At 37.7% G+C, this 24,113-nt stretch overlaps 1 protein-coding gene across 4 annotated transcripts in view; it reads left to right on the top strand.

The window, feature by feature from the left end:
• The window catches only part of TMTC2 (transmembrane O-mannosyltransferase targeting cadherins 2), a 261,093-nt gene that overhangs the window by 72,955 nt on the left and 164,025 nt on the right, over positions 1-24,113 (top strand). Inside the window, exon 1 of one of the 4 annotated variants that reach the window (XM_061454674.1) lies at positions 16,106-16,200. The exons of the other annotated variants lie outside the window; for them this stretch is intronic. Within the exon in view, the coding sequence (XP_061310658.1) occupies positions 16,196-16,200 (5 nt within the window). The 5' untranslated portion in view covers positions 16,106-16,195. Of the gene's footprint in view, positions 1-16,105; positions 16,201-24,113 lie in introns of those variants that run through there. 4 annotated transcript variants of the gene reach the window in all.

Here is a 24,113-nt window from a genome sequence, read left to right as displayed (position 1 = left end):
AGCATATATATTTGCTTACTTGAAGTAAGACTGGAATTGCACCCTAAAGGTAATTTACAAGGTTTTATTCTTACTGAATAAAAGAGCTGCCTCCTTCATATATACCCTAATTAATTCAGCATATTAGAAACTGTAAAACAGTTTAATTTTTAATTTGGTATTATTACAGTTTTTATGTAGGATTTCTCTTGTGCGGTATCATCCAGTTGGTTTTCAGTTTACCTCCTTTGCTTTTCAATTCTTTCAACAGTTAACATAATTGCTATTTTTTAATTTGGGTTCATTGCCCTATTTCACACTTGCTCCTGATTCTCTCAAATGTGAGAACTAAGTAGGCTGTTTGCTTGTTTTAGCTGAGTTGCAATGTATAAAAATAACAGCCTTTTATTTAGCAGCAAGCATAGATGTAATCAGTTCCATAGCTGGTGTGTAGAAAAGCGAAGCTGGATTTTTATTTGTCTAAAACATTTCAGGGTATTACCATTGTCTCTTTCAATTTAAAACCATCAAAATTCTGTCATTACAATGACAATTTAATGTCATTGTAATTTTTTTTTTTAATGAAGTTTACATCTGCCATGTTGGTACTTCAGAGAATCATGTACAAGAACTCTAATATCACAGGATTTTTATGTATGCATAGACTAAATATTGCCATATGCAAAGCCCTTACTTGTATAATATTTAGAAATTTGGATTATTTTGGGGCAGGCCATGGGTATTTTAAAGCATGATGCATATGTTACATACTTTATTTTCTCAACTCATGTTATTTGGATTATAAACTTCTTGAAGTAACAAAAAAATAATGCGGATGAAGGGAAGATTGGCTGCAACAAGATGATATGCTGGTGTACTTGAGTATGTCCTTGTGTTTTGGTATTTAAGTGCATTGTTGCACAAATTACGTGGGTATATACGGGGATACAAGTGTGTAGATCACTCAAAGCTTGCTTTTATTTACAAAACTACTTTAAAGGCAGAAGAAAATTTATTATATACTAAATATTGTGATGGATTCCTTCCCGAAGAGTGTTTGTGGGGAAAATAACTTTGAAGAGGGGATGTCTCATTCTATTAATAACCTGATAATAAATTTCACTGTCAGAAGGCTATTGGAAAGCTGGTCTTTTGGCTTCATTTGTTTAATTCTTCGTAGAGGCTGTTCCTTTGAGAAATACTTGGGTAATACTGTTTATTTATAGTGTTGGAGGCGACAAACTAAGCAACTCATAGCAGACTGCTTTGATTGATAATGGGTGCTGCTTCTTTTCATCTTGGTCTACTACTTGAGCGGTGAAATTTACAGAGATACATAACTGTTCTTTTACCTAAGAACTATTTTCTTAAAGCTTGAAGCTGTTCCTTGTATCATTCCCTTGTCTTGTCCTGGGTGATGTACCATGTTCTAGTTGGAAACATCCAACCTTCTTGCTATTTAAGAATAGAGAGGTGGTGGGTCTTCTGTCACTTGTACTTGTCCTGGAGTTCTGAGGAGTTCCAGTTGAGAGCAGGCTTCATTGTGTAACATCTAGTGTGATCAGATAGGAAAGACCCTGTGCTGAAGGGATTTGTCTAAATAGACAAAGAGATAATTAGTGCAAACTAAATTCCTTCCTATTTTTACAGAACATAATGCTGTTTGTCAGCATTCAGAGATGGCAGACTACCACCTTCATCCTGTGAGGGTAGTCAGGAAGGGGGCTTATCTTGTAGGAGAGCTGCAGTTAGGTACATATGCATGGAGGATGTGCGTGTTAGGTGTAAGCATCGATGCTTTCAAGTGCTCCTTCGGAAGTCCCAAGAGAAAAGCTAGAGAAGGGTGGTGAGAGGTGTTCTTTCCCTCTGTGGTGAGAGCCTGACACCAGTGTTGAGAAGGCCTGTGGACACTGAGCTGCGACACGTGAATGAAAGACAGACACTTGCACTGCTTGAGACTTAAAAGCAATTTTAGCTCTTGTTCTTCCTTCATCACAATTGCAAACACAACCAATTTCTCTCACTTTCTTCCTTTATTTAAGACTTGGTTCATGGTTCCTATTATTTTCCTTCCCTCACCTTTTGTGGCTTCTTGGTAGCGAGGAAAACTGCCCGTGCAGGTCCTTCCAATTTTCTGGGCAGACCTAGTTGAGCGAAGATAATTGGGCACATGTGGGTCCAAGTAAATGGTGACTTACCTTGAGTTAGGGAGGGGAGTGTGTACTATGGCACAGCACTTCATTTGTTCAGCTGTTAAAAGCTTCAAGGATGATGGGCATGCTCTCTGCAAAGCCTTTGTCTGCTGTTGCTCACTCGCTGTAAAATTTGCTTCATGCTTTTGTTTCTGCTGAAAGTTCTCAATAGGCTGTGCTCATTCACACCTAAATCATCCCATCTTTCTGGCCAAAAAAGTAATTTTGCATTCTCATAATAAAAAAAAAATGAAAAGCATATAATCCTCTGGGTCATTTGTTAGAGGATGACATCTTAAAGGTCAGGGCAGGAAAAGAGCTCCTGCTATATTGATTTGGTATGCCACAGAGTATTTCTTGAAGGCTGGAAGTCATTACGTTTACAGACCTGTTATGTCTTATGTGCTCAGCATAAGCTTACTCTTTTGGCCCTCACTGTATGCTCTCCTGCTGTGGTCCAAATGTTTCATACACTGGCTACACAGCCTTGCTTCCGCCTTGCATCAAACACAGCTGATTCCCAGATCTGTGACCTTTCACTGATCTGCTGGTGTATAGACCAGAAATGTGGGAGGGACAGAGGAGCTCTGTTATGCTTTGGAAAATGTGTTATAAGAAACAGATTCTCAGTACCAGCTTTATAAAATAGTCATTCTCTTTCATGGGGTCTAATTTGCCTTTGGCAGAACAGCTTCCCAACTCTCTGCATGGGTTGTGCTGTGAACCCATGCATAAGTGCATGTTTGTTGTGTGAATGGATGCCTTTTTCCCTGGATGCTGCTTCCATGGAATGATGTGTTAGACTTTTATGTCAGACTGGAGATACTTGCTTTTGTATAAAATCATTTGAGTAAAAGTCCTTTAGAGCTAATATAGGAAGTAATTGAACAGAGATGCCTTTGCGGTTTATTCAGATAGTACTGAGCTGCAACTTCTTTCATAGCCTGAATAGAGAGGAAAGGAATAAACATCAGAGAAAGTTAAAAAAAAAAAAAAAGGCAGTTTTCAGAAGAGTTACAGACATAATTCAAGCTGATAGCTAAAAAGATTGTGAGAAAGTAAGGGAGTTAGTACTGATAGATTCTGCTTACAAATGCAGATCATTAGGATAGGTAGTTATCTGCACACACTCTGTATTGCTTTCAGTACATTTAATTGTTGTAACTGGAAAGCCTTTGCACTACCCCACCTGCTGCTTTTTACAGACAGTCCTTAAACGTAATGAAATATGTAGTGATCTTGTTTTCGTGCTTGCAAAGATTTTTGTGTACCATCTTACTTGGGTTGCCATAAAAACGTTTCAAGTGAGTGGCGAAACATGAGCGTTTCAGATAGTTGCCTTGGAAAGGGGCAAACAAGATTTCTTTTTCCAACAATAAAAGTGACATTTTGGTATTCTACATAATGTAGTCCAATATTTACAAATAAGGTGTCTATATGTGAATAAAGAATCCTATAGATACAGGGCTTGTGTACCTACAGGCAGGCAGGGGATATACTTGCTCAGTACCAACAACTTCCAAACTTATACCAAGTAAACCAGAGTTTAAAGACATTCATGGTTTACACGCTGACATACTTTGTTATTGTATTGGTCATAATCATAAGCACAGAGTAGCAGCTCCTGCATTATATATGGTATTTTTAAGGCCTTTAACCTACTTTATGTGCTATGAAGACACAAGGAGTCTTTGAAAGGAGAATTTGGCATGAAACGTGATTATTTGTAAAGCAAGCTGATTCATCGCTGGTCTTTCATTTTTCATTCTGCTAGGCTATTCATAAATCCAGATCTTTCTGAAGCTAATTAATTGTCAAAAATCACATTTCCATCAGTGAAGCAAGATCCAGATATGCACTTCCACTTAAATCTTAAAAGCTCTTTTACATATCTTTTCAGTTTTTGTGCCCGGAAAGGTTGTTCAATACAAATATTAACACCTAATATTTTTCTTCCATGACTATTATGTTTGCTTAGGTAATAAGTAGAATTTTATTCTCCTCCACCCACAACTGAAGAAAGAAAATTCTCAAATGGGATCCTCTGTGGTGATGAGTGCCTTCAGCACAGAGCTCAAGTGTAGATCCAAGCACTGAGCTGCTATTTTTCTTTTCAACTGGAGAAAAATGTATGATGTCTTAGTGATATTATTCGTACGCTTCCCACTAGTGATGTAATCCTTCTCCATTCCATCAAAATAATGTCTTCCAAAGAAAACATATAAAGGAAAAAGGGAGGAGGTAGAACTATTTATAATTATTTTCATTTGTCAAGCAAGTTAGTGCTTGTTCTGTCTTGTGCTTGAAAATGTGTTCTCCCATTAACAGTGCTCATATACCCACATCACAAGCCCCTCACTGTCTTTGTAATAATCATCCTTAGAGCAAGGTAAATGACTTTTTTTTTTTTTATTATTTTTATTGCTCTTCTACAGATGGGGAATTACTGGTCAAGAAGTTTTTTTAAAGTTAGATCCCCAAAGAATTTCTCTGTGTATTTCAGTGATTTCAGTAGGTGCTAAAATTCTGGCAATTGAGTTATGTGACGCCACCAAGGCTAGAGTTGCATTTCCTTTGCTTGAGGTGGCCATGGCAAACGGTACTGACAGGTACTGACCCTTTGCGGTATGTTTCATTAGACCACAGAGATACATTTGGCAAAGCCATCTCCAAAAGCTCCTCCAACCTATGTGGCTTCTGTTGGTCTTTGGGATGTGGAGAGATAATTTCCTGCTTTTCCAGATGGTTCAGTGTGACCTGGAGCTGCAGCAATCAGCTGATATCAGGAGACAACCTTAGCGCTCATCTCTATAACAAAATGTACAGCATGTATTATTTAAGCAGTGAACCGGCAACAAATGAAATAGTTTTCTTGTTTGTCACAGAACCTTAATTAATAAAATCTGACTCAAAGTGAGCAAGCCTCCCCCTAGGCACATCATTGTGATTAGATATTTGAAAGAACTGGTTTCATTATTTGTTGTTGTTGTTACAATCATCATATTTTTGGTCCTAGAATTACATTCTTGCTTTCAAGAATCCTAAAAGTCTGAAAACTTACAGAGGAAGGAAGGAATGCTATACTGTTATTTGCTCACATTGTTCTTTATGTCTGTAACTCACAGAGGTTTTATTTATTCCTTCTGGTTACTTGCTGCTTTGTTCCATGCCTGTTGATATCTTTAAAAGGAGACCAAGGGTGAAGTAAGCATTGACTGGGGATAAACTGCTTCAGTAGAAGGGTCTGAAGCTCTTTGACTTGTCTTTTGGGGGCAGGCGTTGCAAAAAGCCTGAGGCAGATGCACTAAACTATTGCTACTGTCAGAACAGTAACATTATTCAATCAACTTAAAAATAAAATATTTGCATTAAAATACATGGACTCCATATAGATTTTAAAATGTGTTGATTTTTATAAATGATGTTGCAAAGTGAACTTATTTTTAGCTTAATAACATAAAAGTCTTATCAGTGAACAGCTAGCTTTTGGGGTTCAAATATCTTCAATTTTTCAAGTATTTTTATTTTTTAATTGTATGCATGCGTAATGACAGTGGAAAGCAATTGAGTAATGTAGTACTGAGGGGAGTATACTAGCTGTAGTATTTTAGGAATAGTCTAATTGCCATTAGAATATGGTAACCACTCCACATTCTCAAATGACTTAGACAAGCAATCTACTTTATTCATCCTTTTTTAAGGGAAATTTTACTCTGAAAATTAATCTGGCTGTGTTCAGTGCTGTTATTTGCCATTCTTGGACCTATATTCTGACTGTAGTTAACAGTGTTCCTTTTGACAGATGATGATTGGGACATAAATGTGAGAAGACCCTGGAGACTTGGCGGTGCCAATAACGTGGGACCTATCAGAAGTAGTGGACTTAGGCTGTAGAAATCAGGTGGATAAATAGTGTTGCTATTGGGAACAGGTAGCAGAGTTCATGGCTTGTCTGAGTAGTGATGGCAGGACTTCAGTGTGTATTCAGATGTCGTTTTAGTTTTGGGCCCCTAAACCAACATCTCACTGACCGCTATTGCCTCTTAAGAATATAAAACTCACTGGTGGTGAAAGTTGCTACTAAAGTCTTAAGAACAGAAATGATGTTCTGAAATGAAGTCATGACTCTTTAATGTTACTGTTGAAGCCAAGCATCTGGAACTAGAGATTTAAGTGAAATGTGAATGCCAGGAACCCTTTTCTCGTGCAACAGCATCAAACTTTGACATTACTGTAGTGAAGGACCAGACATTTGAACTCTGAAATGTATCAAACTCTGCAGAGTGTAAAAAGGCCTGTTTGTGTAGTCTGGAGTGGTAGCAGAGAGAATTGTGCTGATTTTCTACCGATCTTATGCGCACATATACAGGGTATGTTTTTTCTTCTTTTAATGCTAATTTGAATGTGTGAACTGCTAAGTGTAGCTTCAGACCAGCTTGTTCAGTGAAGCTCATTATTACACAGCTGTGAGAAGTTTAAATTTAGGTATGCTTCTGTGCAGACACCAGTACATTTACTGATCTCTGCAGGAAATAACAGTGACGAAGTTCACTAATACCTCTATCTTCTGTGTACATATATGGAATAAAAGCCTTCACACCGGGATCAGCGTGAATCTTCTTGTTATTCCAGCAAAGTATTTATGCTCAGATATCTATTCTTAAGTAAGTTCACCTGGTTCTAGTAGATCATATTAAATTTTAATTGTATACTTGAATACTGTCATGGAATAAACTATCTTGCAAGAGGGTAAAAAAAATCAACCAAACCAACTTGTATAAATGGTACATAGTGGAGTTGCTTTTTAACCTGTCTTTGTTGGGAAGCATGGCTAGGTTGAAGGCCATTGAAAAGAAGGTGGGACAGTTTGTATAATACCTATTGTTGGTCCTTTTCATGAAAATAATTTATAAAATCGTAGAATAGAATAGAATCATAGAACAGTTAGGGTTGGAAAGGACCTTAAGATCATCTAGTTCCAACCCCCCTGCCATGGGCAGGGACACCTCACACTAAACCATATCACCCAAGGCCAGGTCCAACATGGTATTGAACACCGCCAGGGATGGAGCATTCACAACCTCCCTGGGCAACCTATTCCAGTGCCTCACCACCCTCACAGGAAAGAATTTCCTCCATATATCCGATCTAAACTTCCCCTGTTTAAGTTTTAACCCATTAGCCCTTGTCCTATCACTACAGTCTCTAATGAAGAGTCCCTCTCCAGCATCCCTATAGGCCCCCTTCAGATACTGGAAGGCTGCTATGAGGTCTCCACGCAGCCTTCTCTTCTCCAGGCTGAACAGCCCCAACTTTCTCAGTCTGCCTTCATACGGGAGGTGCTCCAGTCCCCTGATCATCCTTGTGGCCCTTCTCTGGACTTGTTCCAACAGTTCCATGTCCTTTTTCTGTTGAGGACACCAGAACTGCACACAATGCTCCAGGTGAGGTCTCACAAGAGCAGAGTAGAGGGGCAGGATCACCTCCTTTGACCTGCTGGTCACGCTCCTTTTGATGCAGCCCAGGATACGGTTGGCTTTCTGGGCTGTGGGCGCACACTGAAGCCGGCTCATGTTCATTTTCTCATTGACCAACACCCTCAAGTCCTTCTCCGCAGGGCTGCTCTGAATCTGTTCTCTGCCCAACCTGTAGCTGTGCCTGGGATTGCTCTGACCCAGGTGTAGGACCTTGCACTTGGCATGGTTAAACTTCATGAGGTTGGCATCAGCCCACCTCACAAGCATGTCGAAGTCCCTCTGGATGGCATTCCTTCCCTCCAGCCTATCAACTGAACCACACAGCTTGGCGTCATTGGCAAACTTGCTGAGGGTGCACTCAATCCCCACTGTCCATGCCAGTTATTGTCCAAGAATTGGCAGTGCTGTCCGAAAGTGATGTTCTCTAACTGTACAGTTTAATGCAAGGTTGATAAACTTAATTCTGTTCTTGATTTTATTATGGATAAAGGAATCTTTTTCACATTGGCAATGGTTATGTAGGTTCTGTATAGTAGGGTCAGTGCAGCCCCACATGTGCTTTTATTCTAGGTGGCCTTTTTACTTTTTAGAACCTAGAAATTTTTACAGCAGTGTAAAAACAAAACAACATCATGCTGTACAGAGACTGGGGGTACAGGGAAAGGAGAAGATACTGAGGAGCTGTTACAGGAACTGCTTTTTCTACTGCAATGAGGTTTTTGGGATGCTAGCTTTTTTTTTTTTTCCCTTTTCCTTTTGTTATTCAGCTAATAATTGTTGACCTTTAGAACGTGATTCAAAGTTCACAGTAGTTAAAGCAATTTCATTGCCCTCTATGGCTTTTTGGGTCACAGCAGCAGAAAAGGCACTCAGACTTCTTGCCCTTTCATTTGGGAGCTGTGATTTTATGTGGGCTTCCTGTTCCTGCAAGATGATTGTTTTGAGTTGGCTTCATTCAGAATCGATTTCAGAAACAACAAGCTGAGGCTATCCATGCTTTCAGTGTGCTATTCAGTGTGTGTTAGGCTATTTGTAGACAGTCCGTGAACTTTAAAAATATAAAATGCTTACATTCGGTATGCTGAATGGGGGTTCAGCTAAACTGCTTTCAATAACATTAACTGAATGCCTCTAATATTTACATAGTATTTTACACTTTTGAAATGCTGTACTAACATTAATTAATTTTCAAAACAACCCTGTAGAGTAATGTAGGTGAGAAACTTGGTGGCTAAATACCCATCAGCAGCCCTGAGAATGTCCCCAGGAGGGTTTAACAAAATGACTGAACACGGGCGTTCTAAATTAAATGCCAGTTTCATTTAGTTTAATTTGCTAGCTCTAACTTTTGTTTGTGCAGAACAGTAGATGACTGTGCTTGCTTTTAAGACTTCTGGCACTACTGGGCATAATGGGACAGTAGTATGAAAGAAACAATTTCACATTTCTTTGCTTCCCTCTCCCTTTCCCACCTCCCCCCCCCAGTTATTTATGGGGTTTGTGGTGCCTACAGAGGGACACTGGAAGGTGTGAAGTTCATACTTATGTTAAAAAAAACAACATAAAATAACTATGTGCTTGATGTAGAAAAAAAGAGGGGTGCGTATTTACAACAGATCACAATCAGATTTAAAAGCTGTCTCATCTGCATTTAGGAGCAAGATTTCAGAACTTGGCATGAAGAAATTCTTAGACTATTAAAAGCTGACATCATCTAAAAGGGCAGATTATTAGAAATTTTGATCGCTTGCTTAATAGAGTGTTTAAGTGGTTAGAGCCAATGCTGCATAATGTAAATCAACACTTGGTGAAAGGGGGCAGAACCTCAATCACTCTAACTCCAACTATCAGCAAGGAAAAAAACATTGTTTTCCTGTAAATTGATTAATTTCTAAATTATTACAGCATCTGTTAAAGCTCAACCAACCCTTACCCCACCTTCATAAACTGACCAGTAGCACAAAGTAGGGTAAAAATTAAAAACTAAGAAAATTGCTGTTCCTTTTATTTATGCTACAATGTCTTTGCTTTTTTGCTATTAAGGAAAATATGAGGGGGAAAATCCTCTCTTCTAGAATGGAAAGGGAAAACTCTGTCGAATGCTTAGTTTCAGCTAGTCAGGCCCTTACTTTTCTTAAACTGTACTGTTTCTAAGATGAAGACTTTTTCCTATAAATATTAAAAATGTTACTATAGCTGGTAATTCTCTGCAGAGCAAGAGAATATCAAAGGCAGTTACATACTGATACTTTTTGTTTAGATTTATTTAAGACATCTTGGGCTGAGGAAGTCACTGTGTAATTTATCTGGAAAAGGTTTTCCAACACACAATTTCTTTTCCTTTCAAGCTCTTCTGTGAATCTCGCAGCCACTTCCTCCTCTGTTTCTAAAGGCGCTCAGGAGCGCTATGAAGTGTAGCATCATTTTGTTGATTAGAAAGAAGTTTTACATATGGTTATTTCTCAATGGTTTTGCAAGGAAGAAAAATGGCACAAAGGCATCTTCCTGCACTTTATGTAATTTTGCCCATTTTCAGAGCAAGCTTTAGCTTCATGAGAGCTATCAGAACCTCAGGGCTTATTCAAAATGGCTAAATTGGGAAATTATGCTGAGGGAAAGAAATATGTGCGTTTGTGGCTGCATACGTGTGTGTGGCTTTTCTTGTAGACCAGCTAATTTCACTCAGTGGGGTAATCAAGCCTGAAAAAGAGAGATGGAAACTTTCTTTTAAAAGTAAGTAATTAAAAATATCAAGTAAGTGAAAAAAAGAAATCAAGAACATTTATTCGATGGCGCTGGTAATTTGATAAGGACCCTCATGTATTTGGACAACTTAATGGATTTGTATTGATATTTCATTTCTTTAGTAGGGGGAAAGTAATTGTGTTAATTACTGTGTGATTATTTATTTTTTTCTCCAAATAAAAACCCAATATGGTTTAGTAATCCTACATTCTTAGATGGAAATGGGAGAACACAGAAGCCGAGAGGAAAAAAAAAAAGCTGGAGAAGGGAGACATGTCTTCTAATGTGATTGGGAAATGTTAAAAGGTTTGGCTACTTAGAGCAGAGCAGATCTGAAATGTTACAGCAGCAAAATACTTGAGGCTCTGAAACTATAATTCCCAAAATTACAGTGCTGAAAGCCAGTTTGTGCCATTATAGTATTTAATGGTTTTGTGCATGAAAGCGTCATTTACAAGAAAAAAATGTTACTGAATATTGGATTCCTGCTGCTGCTGTAATTATCTTCCTTTGGATTATCTTTGTTTGGCTAGATGACTCTTAAAAAAAGAAAATCAGTCAATAAAGCATCATTCATATAAAACAGATTCTTTACAGGAGTATTCGTCTTGGAATGCCTGAATTTTTATTTATACTTACCACTTTATCCCATGAGCTGAAGATCTCTCAGAAACCTAATCAGTTGGACTTTTTCTCCGAATGCTAATTTCTAGTGGCTGTTCAGTTATTGTACCTTTCCCTAGAAATCATAGCTAGGATACTGTGAATATTTCAGTTGTTTGGATTTTAAAGAAAAAAAAGTGTTCAAGTTATTTTTCTGTAAGACAAGATCTCTTTTACTCTTGAAGAGAAGTTGACAGATTACACAGTGTTAATGGCAAAACAAGGAGACGTGATCTTGCGTCATGATATCGTCTTGGCAGTGAATATTGAAGTCTTAAAGAGGATTTCTGTCATCTGACCATAACTATGCTTCCAAAAGGGCTAAGTGGCTGCTTAAAAAATAAACCATGTCGCTTTACTGAGAGTGTTGAAAAGTGGTGCTCTCTGTCTTTATGATTCTAGCTCTTATGTCAGTTTTACTTCTGCTAGCCCTGTAGAGCAGGTGCAGTCATGGGAGGCTGAACAGGTTCATACGTTAGCTTGAGAATTGCTAATGAAGTTCCAGTTACCAAATTCTTCCTGCAAATTAAAAGCGTAGCACAGTTTCACCTTGTTAATGTTGCTGTTTAATATTCTGCTTTGCCTTTTAATTTCTAATGAATCTGCTTGTTGCTCCAAAGCCTTACTCTTATTTTTATGTTCAGCTCAAGATTGTTGTCCTGTACATTAATTTCGAGTGTTATTGTTTTGGTCACAGTTTTTCTGTGCGCGTCCTCTTGAGGTCTGTAAATGTTTGGCACTGCATTATAGAAAATTTCATGGCAGTTGGAATTTGCCCACCAAACTTTTGCTTCTATGTTATGGCAATATAGGCTTCAAAGCAGATCCCTGATTGGTTCTGTGGAGCTAAAGAGTAGTAACTTTTTTTTTGGTCTGAGCACATTTGATCTGGATTAGAAGACTGTAAACCTAGAACCAAACAGTTGTTTTCACTTTTGCTTTTCCAAGAAGAAATGCTCTTTAATTTCTGGTTAAATGACACATAACTAAATAGGAGGTGTGATTGCAGCCATCACTATGGACTAAAACTTCTGTTTCATAGTAGGAAACAGGCCATGCTTGAGGACCTGAAAAAGGAACATAAAGGGGTTTGTCATCAGTGGGTAGCTGTAAGTTTGTCAAACATGGATTGCTTGAGGCAGTCATTCTTTTTACCTGATTTCTGTCCCTATTAGGTCCAGCATAGGAAATCCTAACAGAAGGGTGAGAACGATGAAGGTATGTCAGACTGCTTTTAGAGAGAGATGCTGTCATAACACAGATGTTCTAGGACTGGAATCCAGTGGCTGTGTGAGAAAAGTAGGGGCAGACACAAACTGGCTTCCCTGAATTGTAGTTCCAGGTAACAACCTCACAGTCCTTTCCCATCTTGTCTTTCCTTCTCCTCCCAAATAAGTCATGCGTTCAATGAAGGGAACGGAGGAATTTATTCAGGATTAGTTCTGGGATGAGGGATGGGATTTCAGAGTTCAAGGAAGAAGGTGGGAACAAAGCAGTGGCTGGATTCTGCCACAGTTCAGCCCGATGGGAACATGCAAGATTCATTGCACTTGTGCTGTTCTGCAAAATTAAGCCTCTTCATTAGAAACATTGTAACAAAAATCCCCCACTTTCTGTCTTTGGCCTCAGCAGGTAAAATGAGTACCAAAGTGGTGCTAGGTAGATCTTTCAGAAGAGCTAAAAGTGCCTGATTTTAGGAAAGCAGTTTCAATACAATAAGGATTTCACTTTTCTTTGAGGAGCTTCTTGATATCTGATCCAATGAATCATAATAACCTCTGACAATCTCTGCAATATAAAGCTTTGCACCATCTTCTTCACTGTAAATCCATACCTGTAAAAATAGGTCAGATGTTATTACTAGTAAGTGAATTGTTCTTTCTGAGTTGTTGCAACTTCTCTAGTGGAGTATTTCTGACTATATTCAGAGTTTGTCCACTTAAGCAAAGCTTTTTATATCAATGCTAAGTAGGCAAGCCACTGAAATTCCCATGAAATATGTACAAAATATACTTGTACATAGAGAGAGATCTTTCTGTATTTGTGAGAGTTTCAAAAGTGTCATGGAGACATGCCAGTCTTTGAATACCCTATTCATTTTGTCTATCAAGTCACTCTCCTAAAGCTGAGGAGTAATTTATGTGCGTATATCAGCACCAATGACCAGATTTCTTTGTCTTCTTTCCAGTCCTGGATATCTGGGAGCAAATACTTAGACCTGATCTGAAAGGCAGGAATAAAAAGGGCTCTGCAGTTACAACCCCAATTTGTATGGGAGTTTGTACATCACACCAATGAAGTTCTTCATCTCCCACAATTGAAAAAAGGAAAAAAAAACTATGCTTGTAATTTCCTAGTAGAAAAAAAACAGAAGCCTAAAACTAAAAAGCCTAATTATAATTAATTCAAAAGGTTTTCTGCAGAAGCTAGTGGCAGTGATTTGCATAAATTTTCATTAAGTTGAATAATATATTTTCTTCAAGATCTATTAAACAAGCTTTAATCAGTTGAGCTTGAAAAACATCACCGTGAAACTTCAGTTTGAAAGTAATTACACAGCATCTAAAATAAGTTCTGAAAAATTGCAAAAACGTATCCAAGAGACATCAGCATCCTTCAGACAGTAAGAAGCCATGTAATAAATACCAAGAGGAAGGGTGGATTGTTGTTGCTGGCTCTAAGTTCATTCCACAAAGATGAAACATGCCTGGTGGGAAGGAAGCCTCGCGCCGCCAGCACAGTGGGATGTCATACTGGAGTGAGGTATCTGCAAACTAGTGTTTGTGCTAGTTTCTAGAAGAGAACACTATGAACTGGCAGGTATGCTACAAGCTGCAGTATCTTCCACTTCTACCTTATGTAGTGGATACCTTACATTGATTTATGTATGCAATCTAAACATTTTTGTGTATTTCTATCCACTTTTACTTTTCAGGATTAATTCGGATGCAGTCTTTCAGATCATGTGTTCTAACAGGTTGAATGTGTTGCGTTTACCTGTTGTTTAATGAAGAGCTTTCCCTTCTGAGTTAGTCCATTTGGTGACAGGAGCTGTGTGAAATTCAGTTAGAGTAACCATTAACTTGTTTTAGCAATCTTTCGAGTGCCAGGAAAGGTGGAGTGACAGAACTTGGGGTTTCTGCTGTTCTTGGCAGTGCTTTTCTCTTTGTTGTTTTTTTTTTTTTGGGTTTTTTGTTTGTTTGTTTTTTTTTTTTTAAGGCTATAAGGAAATGAGCACTTAAGAAAAATCTACTAATAAATAATAATTGTGTTTCATTAGTTGATTTTTTACTATCGCTGAGAGGTGCCCTGGGTTCCTTCCTTGGCATTTAGTGAGTAGTCATGCTTTGATACCCTTTTCTGTTGCAGGAGCCAAATTTAAATCTTTCGAGGTTAGCACTGAATCAACTTTCTACAGCAGCAGTTCCTAAATTGCAGTGTATGTATATACACACTTGTGTAATTTATGACTGTTCAAAGTGGTAGTTGGTCAGGCTGGAACTGGTACTGCCGGAATTGTGGTAATCCGTGCCAATCTTTATTGTGGTACCCAGTCAAAGAAAAAAATCCGAATTTGGTTCCTGTTTTAGAGCTTTTTGCTTGCTACTTTCTTTTGTTTGATGTGTAGAATCTAAAATATAGAGATGGGGCCATGAATTCCAGGATGGATGAGGATGACTACTATTAGCAAGTTCTAAAAACTTTTTTCTCTTTATCTGTATCAATTTAACTCTTGATGTCTTTGAGAGAGACCTTTTATAGTAATAAGCACTACCACTGGCAAGAAAATAGAGCAGTAAGTATAGCTTTTGTGTTATGCACGCTAGCAAGTTTGACTCATTTTCTCCTGCTCCTGAAGCATATCATTTTTTCCTTGTGATTTTGTCTTATTTGTGAGAGCTCAACTGTACACGTAGAAATAGTGTAAGTTTGTAGCTTCTGAATGAAAATTCAATTAATGATTACTTTTGTGGGTCTGGAGCCCAGATTGAGAAATTGTTTGCTAATTTAGTAGCAAGGTGTCCTTAAGACTGCTGGCAAGTGCCAGTTATTTCTGAATATTCAAATCAGAATTTGTTTCTAAAGTCCCCACATCACTGTGGTATTTGTGATTATGTTAGTCAGTTGTTAAGCTTCTTTTTGTGACCCTGGAGAAGAAAGGGAAAATAGGTTCTTTATTTTTAAAATTTATCTTACAGTATGGTGACCTGAAGTACTTTGTTTTCTGATAATTGTCACCATTATTTCTCATTTTATTATATGCGACAGTTTCTGGTTTACTGTGTATTTCTTTTGGCTTTGTAACAGCATTTAGGTTCTTTATCTTATTATTATCTTATTATTGTAATTAAACTGCACATTAAAATATCTTCAGATAAACTATGTTTTGATTTTTATTCCCCTGTTAACTTCATTTTCTGATGCTTTTACATCTTGTTTAAAGAGGTAGCATCCCAAGGCGGAGTGGTGTATGCTAAGATTTGGCTGAATAGCTCCTTTAAATATTTTGGGAGGTCTAGAAGTGATGGGTGGCCCAAAACCCAAAGTCACCATTCTATTCAAATAAACACATAAAGAAAGTATGTGCAAGACCTTTAACTTTTACAGGAGCTTGGCTGTGTGCCATACTTCTGACTTAATGGAATGTCTGATTTCAGGGTTGCCTTGGGCCACAACCATGAATAAGCATATATATCTCTGAGGTCATTGAAACTAATTTTATTATTTTCATAGCTATTGGAAATAAGTCACTTGGCTTGATTTATGCATAAAATCACAGAATATCAGTTCAGAGAAGTAGCCTTTAATTTAAAACTTTCATCTGTTTTGTTGGCCTGTAATATTAAAATAACAGCAGCCTGTGTCTCTAAAATAGTATTTTATCTTTCTCACTAGTTGAAGATTAAGCATTCACTGTAAGTTTGGGGTTCAAGGTGAACATCTTCATGTGAAACGAACCTCACAATCGGCACTGGTGCAGTTCCCACTTAGACTCAGTCCAGTTTCCAGGGTAGGACTTTCAACTCATTAGCCTCTCACGAGCCAGGAGCTGCCTCTGTTCCACGCTAATTTCTACAGGCTCTTATCTTACAGCCTAGAGTTGAGAAGGAACTAAAGGGGGTGATGAAGTTGATTTGAATGAGGTACGTATGTGTGGCTGATTACATACACCATCTGGATAAATACTTCTGAAATAGCTGGATAGCAATAACTTACTATCTGAATGTTTCTTCAGATTTCATTAAAAGCACCTGGCAGTCTACCCTGAAATCTTCATATGCCTTGGGTGCTACACTGTCTTAGTGGATGGGATGTGTGGGTTAGATATCTGTATTATTTCTTGGCTGCGTGTCATAATTCATTTCTCAGTGTCTTTCTGTGTACCACAACATGTTAGAAACCTGGGAAATTTATGATGCATACACAGCACTGTTTTATTCCAAATAACTAATTTCCTGTGGTGAGAAATGTCTTGAATTCCTGATTACTTTGTAGCAAGATCAGTGCAGAGCCCTAGAAAAAAAGAAGTAAGTCTTGTAGAGCAGAAACAGCTTATTCTTTATGTTACTCTATGTTGGTTTTATTATGCAGAAATAAATGCATCCTGCTGTTTTATATGGTCTGTCAAACTATAATTTTTTTCATTAAACTTTCAGTGGCTTGTAATGCCACGGGGGACAGCAAAGAGGGAGCCTGAAGAAGTAACCTTCCCCAGCTTTGTAGGTAATAGGTATGCACTATGTTTTATGTAAATATTCTAATGGATAGTTGCTTCTTAGGAAAAAGAAAGAAAAGGGCATTACAATACTCTTCAATACTCTTTCTTAAATGACATTATACAACACATGCAGATCTCTAGTAGAAAAGAGACTTGGTTCAAGCTCAGGTGCATGAAGTTGAAACTTCTCTTCAAGGTGGAATTGTGTCACATCTTTCTTTATTTTTCACATCCTTACGTGAGAATCTGGGACACTTGAAGAGAATACATTAGCCTTGTCAACAAATGCAACAACACAGTACCCACTGTTTTTCTCCTTCTGAAGTCTGAAACTGCTGACTGACCGTTCCAGGCAGTCTGTTTTCTGGTTTGTTTGGGTCACCTTCATTGCACTGAGCTGCATGTGTTTCCCTTAATCAACCCATGTTTTTTTCCACCCATGTTTGATATGTCTTTTTATTGTGATCTCAAACAGTCCTCTTCTGAACAGAGAATGCAAAATTATCACTGTCCATTAGCACTGCTGGAATTTTGAGAGATGACTGACAGTTTCTTAATAAAATAGTGTACATGAATTTTTTCCTGACAAAGCATTTCTGTGTTTGATGTAGAGTACTGAAAGAAGCAAACTGTTCACTTTTTTAAAGCTTTCATAAAACTTTGTGTTCCATCAGCTTTCTTCTATAGGTCTTTTTAGGTTGAACTTATAGCTGTCATTGTCTAAAGGCCAGAGTTAAGAAATACCATAACCTTTTGTGGTGCTTGGGTTTCTTGGCTACAAGGAAAAATGCAGTCCTCTGTTGTGCTGCTGTCAAGGATAGTTGGACTTAAACGTTACTGTAGGGAACTTAAGCCTAGTAGTTAAATATTGGTTTGATCTTCCAGTAGATCTTCAGACCTTTTAGAAGGATGCTTCTTAGGAAAGTTAAAGCTGCTTAAAAAAAGTAAAATACATAAAATGGCATGCAAATACCTAGTGGGAAAATTGCAGGTGGTTGGCTTGCACAGAATTGGAGAGACTTGAAAATCTGGCACTGTTTCAGTTCAATGCTGTCTGCTTCTTATAGTTCAGCTTGAGTTGACTTTGTTGTAATGGTAGTGTCAGGAATGTTGATCAGGTGTGTGATTCTGGTAATGGCTTCCGTTTACCTGAATTGCTGTCTGTGATCCTTTTGACTTACTGCCTGATTCTCAACAGCTGCTGTAAAATATAGAAATACATGGTTTCTGATTGTTTTGGTTTTATGCTTGGAAGTCTAAAAAGTCTACTGAAAGGCTATAACAGCTTATGCCAATTGCAGTTGGTTAGAAAAATGTGGATTAATGCTAATGTAACAGAAATCAGAATCTGATCCTATGTGAACTGATAAAATAATTCAACTAATTTGTCATTTCCTGCCTTTTTAGCTCAGTCTTAGACAGCATCCAGTACAATCCTTGAGAGTATGCTTAGTGTGGACTTGCATGTAACAGCAGCTGTAATAGCCCATGTTTTCATTTACATAATAACTGTGAATTAGCCTTTTCTGTGTCACTCCAAACAGTTACCTACTAACAAGGTGCTCTTAACCAAGGAATTAAGAAAAAAAATATTTTAAACACTGCTATGGTTTCATTTTCTAGTGTTTCACAGTTGCTATGACATGCCACAAAACTTGGTTTTCTGTAGTGACTCCATGCATCTGGACAAGCTGTTGAGGCACAGAGAGGAAACAAATCATTAAAACTCATTTCAACTCTTTTAAACTAGAAGAGGGTAGATTTGGATTAGGTATTAGGAAGAAGTTCCTTATGGTGAAGGTGGTGAGGCACTGGAACAGGTTGCTCAGAGAAGTTTTGACTGCCCCATCCCTGGAGGTTTTCAAGTCCAGGTTTGATGGGGCTTTGAGGAACCCAGTCTAGTGAAAGGTTTCCCAGCCTATGGCAGGGGGGTTGGAACTAGATGACCTTTAAGGTCCCTTCCAACCAAAACCATTCTAGGATTCTATGACTTTAACCTTTTTTGTTAGAATCAACATGTTCCAAATGGGTGGGTGCCAGTCTGCTCTATTGAAGCACTTTTATGAAGGGCATCCAACAGTGTTCCTGTAAAGAAGTTGGACAGCTGGAAAAAACATAGTTCATCCAGCCAGGACTATGCTGAGCTGTCACTCTATTCATTAGAAGTCATTACTCATCTTTGTGAAACCAAATATTGTTAATTATCTGGGTTGTTCTACTTTTTGAGAGAATTCTGTTTGAAAGAAAATTGGTTTTGACGTATGTCTGTGGCAAATTCCATTTTTCCTGCTAAAAAAAAACACCACAAACCAACCCCCATCCCCAATGAAACAAAACAAGCAACAAAGAACAACAACCAAAAACCCACCAAGCAAAAAAAAAAACCAAAACAAACCACAAGAAACCCACAAAAACAAAAAACAAAAGCTTCCAGGAATTTATCTGATATATCTATGGCAAGGCCTGAGGATAAAGTCTCTATCCATCACAAGTGCTTTCTAGCCAGAGTTTAGACTCTATATTCTGTAGCAATTTTGCTTAATAGGAATCTGAGAAGGAAAAGTGCTGCACTGTTTTTTAGTTTGGAATCCTCTGGGAAGGTACTTTAAATATTTTGGTTGATTCACTGGTGAGTAAACTATCATCACAGAGAAAGATAAGCCTTGGGTTTTATCTCACAGATACATTAACATTTCTTGCTGCTTTTGACATCTAGTTAAGCTTGCTTTGTTTTGTGTGTTTCCTCAGAATAATTCACTGTAATGGCAGTGCATCATCTTTTGTTTGTGATTGCGTGGATGGAATTTGGAGCTGACTCAAAATAAGTTAGATTTTTTTTTTTTTTAATCCTCAGGAGGGATTCCCTTGCCCTCCTAATATTATTTTCTGTCTGCCTATAAATAGATCTATGCCTACGATCATCTGTGACTGCATATCAGAGAAGTTCATAAACTGGATACGCAGGAGTTCTTGCCATAAAGAAATAGTCTTTTAGCATATTTGTAGGATACCAAAGTATGTCTAACCTACATGGAAAATAGTTCTTCTGTACAATATTATTTCTTAAGGAACCCACCCCACAGATCTGCTAGCATGATAGCATTTGGGTAGGAAAAGCGATGGTGTGCAATTGGTGTGTGTCAGAACATTAGTTTTATGCATTTATGCTTCTTACGGTGGGGCTGAAGGGAGGGAAGAAGAGACTTTATGGAGACGGGAGAATTTTGGGTAGGCATGAATTTCAGAGCTGGTAGTTTGTAGCGTAGTGGAGCCTATGCTTGGCAGTTCTGTGGATAATGAAAGGGTGGGTCTGAGTGCTCAGGAATCATTGGATTCTTACAGTGAAAAGCATGAACATGATCAGTGATAGCTGGGTCTAGGATTGTTTTTATTCTCCTCTCCCCCAATGCATATATTTCTTCAATATGAGTTCTAAAGCCAATATAAAGGTTAAGTTGACCTCTGTGAATATGCGTACACCAAACTGTTTTCACTAAGTTGATTTTGAATAACACCTTTCAGTTAAACCAAAAAACCTTAAGTTTAGACCAGACCTTAGTTAATGAAAGGGGACTTTTGTGCTTAAATAAGAGGCTTTAAGAAAGGAACTTATACTTGATGCTTTTGCTTACCACTCCCACCCCCCCCAAAAAAGAAGAGAGACTGTCTGTGTGTTATGATTTGGTTCGGTAGTTTTCTCCTCTACTCATTATTTCTATATGTGTATGTATTTTCTTCAGTGCTTTGCTAAAAATGAAAGTCAGAGTGGTGGCTAAATATTCATTCAGGTTTTAAATTTAGAGTGCACCAGAGTTTATGCCATGGGTTTAGGCATAATTATGTATAATCTCCTCAAACTTTCTAAAAAATGCTGTGTCAAAAAATAGATTGAATTGAGGAAAAAACCTGTAATTTTTCAAAAATTAAATTACAGAGTGCTTTTTCTCGGTACAGTCCAACCATGTACTGAATAGAACAGAAAAGAGGATATTCATGGAACTGATGTATGACTGATAAACTCTATTCTGTAGTGGTACAGTATGTGTGCCTCCATTTTCAGATAATGGTTTAAAATGTGTGTGTCTTGGGAAGGCTTTAGGTATATTCAGAAGGTAACTTGTCAGAAAAAGTAGTTTAATATCCATACTATTAATCTGATTAAGCAACTCAACATGTCTGTCTACCGTATTCACAAGCTTTAAAATTTCTGTCCTTTTGCTGTTGTGAGTTGCTGTATGGTGATATGGCAAAAATTATGTTTTATTTTTTCAAAGGAAAGTGGGCAAGAGAAATAGCTCCATATTCTACTGCAGAACAGTAAATCTAATAAGGCCTGCTGGGCCCACTTTCATCATCTACAATAGATTTGGAAAGGGCAGCAAAGGTTCCAGCTATGAATTCTGACCATGCTTCAGAAGCGGATAATACATATCTATAACTATAAAATAAGCAAATCTTGAGTTATTGCCAGGCAGTGGTTTGGCGCTGAAGGATATTTTAAAGAATAACTTTGAATGTGCATTTGAAAGAATATGCTATCAGGTAAGTGTGAAGTATCTTGAAGTCTTAGAGGAACAGAATTAGCAGTTTTGTTTTGTATTAATCAGGAGAGAAACTAGCTTATGAAACAGCTGTGAGAATAGCAGAAAGCATTTTCTGGTTTAGGAATTTAAGTACTTTTTCAATAAATGTTTTTTCGCAGACCTGCTGTACATGCTGTGGTGAAGAAACTCAGGGAGCAGACACAAGGACAGGAGCCCTTCTTCTCTGTCTATTTTTATCTGCTCCCTCCTGAGAGGAAGCTGATGGTATCCCATTGTTCAGCACCAGAAAATATTAATTACTTTTCTTGCTTCCCTCCAGCATGTGTTTTTTACCTGTGCATGAATAATCAAATAGTACTATCCCAGGCAGTTGGTATTAATTAGGGTTTTGAATTTCACATAGTCCATCTTTCAGCATTTGTTATGTTAGGCTAAAGCTTAAACTGAGAGGGAGTGAGGTGCACTTAGGGTTAATATTAAGGCTAGATTCTTTCAGCCTAAGAGAACATACGTAGAAATGAAAAGGCTTATACTATGGAGAAAGATACAGTTCAGAGCCTTTATAGTTAGCTTTTGAAATATTTATCTTCCGGTAAAGATTTTTCAGGCCATCTCAACCTTCTTGTAACCAATGTTTTGAACCTTTAGTTACTAAAAGTTTTCAAAGCTCTTTCAAGTCAATGCAAAAATCAGTACATGGAGCATACTTCAGTATAGTTAAGGCAGTGCTCAACAGCATTCAGTGTTATACGTAACTACTGCCACTGCTTCCTTGTTCCGAAAAACACCGTGCATCTTCAGTCGCAAAAGTGTAAAGGCTAGAATTCTGCAGTTGATGGGCTGCTGGATCATAGTGTACTGGTGGGTGAAGTCAAGCCACAACTGATAGTCATTCATGGAAATCAACAAGGAATAAGTTACCTTGCTTAGATGTCTCCTCCCCCCATTTGCCTTCTGAAAATTTGTGTTGCTTATTTTAAGAGATCAATTCCTTTAAAAGACATTATGCAGCTTAGAAAATCTTAGGAAGTCTGTATGTCTTTATACTGTGGTACAAGACCGTAACCTTTCTCTGTTATTTTATTTACTGGAGCGATTTTTGTTTATTTCTCTGTGTCTTCATTTTTGGCAGGGGTTGCAATCATGTGAGGGTATAGTTATGGTTGTCTCATCCATCTTTCCACTCTGCTTATATCTAAATCAGGGACGTCTCACACAAGAAAGTTTTGGAAGTAAAACACTAACAGTCTTGTTACTTGTAGTTCCTGTTTGTTCTATTGCAAGACTGATGATGGCTATGAAATCACTGCTATAGGACACTAATAGTTCAAAATAGATAAATAATAATATTATTTGTTAATATATTCTCCTGAGGCCCTGTAATAACAATGTATTGAGTTAATAGCCTTCACTAGCAGTTACATAGGATAGGAATATTATATTAAAAATATGTATTTTCTTCAGTGTTTGAGCTTTGAAATCCATGCATTCTACAGTTCTGTACAACTAGAAAAGGAACATACTATTGGCAGAAATTAACTAGGCACTAGTTTGTTAGAACTTTATTTCTATTTTGTGATGTTCGCTTTTCCTTTAATTTAAAATATGATTGTTAATTTAAAATAAATGTTTCCTTATATCTGTTTGGTATGCATAGTCTTGTTCTCAGCGCCTAGCCACCAACTCAGAATCCTATATATTACTTAGCTGGTTGTTACCCAGTATTTCTCATCTGAAAATAGCTGAGTTATTAGCTGTTCCTTGGAGATTCACTTAAGAAAATTTGTTCTGAAGAGAAACTGAAAGCTATAATTTGAAGCCCAGAGGATACACAGTATTTCATACCCTTGCAGGTGTGCCTAGTTGATATACAATACAGGGATCTGTTGTTTTGAGAAATGGGCATGGATAAAACTTTCCTGCCTGCTGGATTTGTAGATAAATTCCACTTTCACAACTGTTGAGAGGGAATTAACTTTAATACAGAGCGTGTAAGACATAATTGCCGCTAGAAATGTATTGGAATGGCAAATAGTTCCCTTGACTCTATAATTAAACATTTAGATGTATGTTTTTTCATGTACTTCTGCTTAATACTGTATTAAGATATCTCTATGTACTAGATAGTATTTTCTGATTTTTCTTTAGGCTGTCAATACAGACTACATGTATATTGTATTCTGTAGGCAAATATGAGAATTGTCCAAACTATGACAAGCTTTAGTTGCCTGCTTTCTGACCACGCACCTGCCTGACAGCCTGTAAGTAGTTTGGAGGGTTGGCTCAGCTGTATATTTTGGGTATGTGAAACTATTTATACTTAAAAAAGTAGGTTCTAGCTGTGTTTTGAGGCTTTGTTGTCTATACAAGCAACATAAAATCTTGAAAGCATGCTTAGGATGCTTAAGATCCGCTGTAAAAATAGCGTGTTTTCACTTTGCTATTTATCAAAAAGGAGTAAATGAATAATATTCAGATGTGATCTTGGGGAAAAACAATGAAGAACCTCCAAGCAGACTTGCAAGTCCATCACTGCCTATCTGTTTTATGTGGGAGAGGGCTCGTCAATGGCTTCCTGTGTGCACGTTTGGGAGTTCTCCTTTTTCTTCAAAATATGTTCTCTACTTCAAATGCTGATGTTCATTTTCAGCATATGGGGACCATTAGCAATATTGAAGCTGGACATAAGGCTTAACGCGTTAAATCACTTTAGAATGTTGCATCTGTTTTTTTGCCCTAGTGTTAACACCTGGATCAGTTTAGCACTAGCGCAGCAGTTCAGGACATATATAGC

Source organism: Pezoporus flaviventris, unplaced genomic scaffold (assembly GCF_033815535.1).
Source record: "Pezoporus flaviventris isolate CSIRO_AGI_PZ_B2104156 unplaced genomic scaffold, CSIRO_AGI_Pfla_v1 ptg000016l, whole genome shotgun sequence".
Lineage (NCBI taxonomy): Eukaryota > Metazoa > Chordata > Aves > Psittaciformes > Psittacidae > Pezoporus > Pezoporus flaviventris.
The sequence above is the reverse complement of the archived record's forward strand: the minus strand, read 5'-3'. Positions and strand labels throughout refer to the sequence as shown.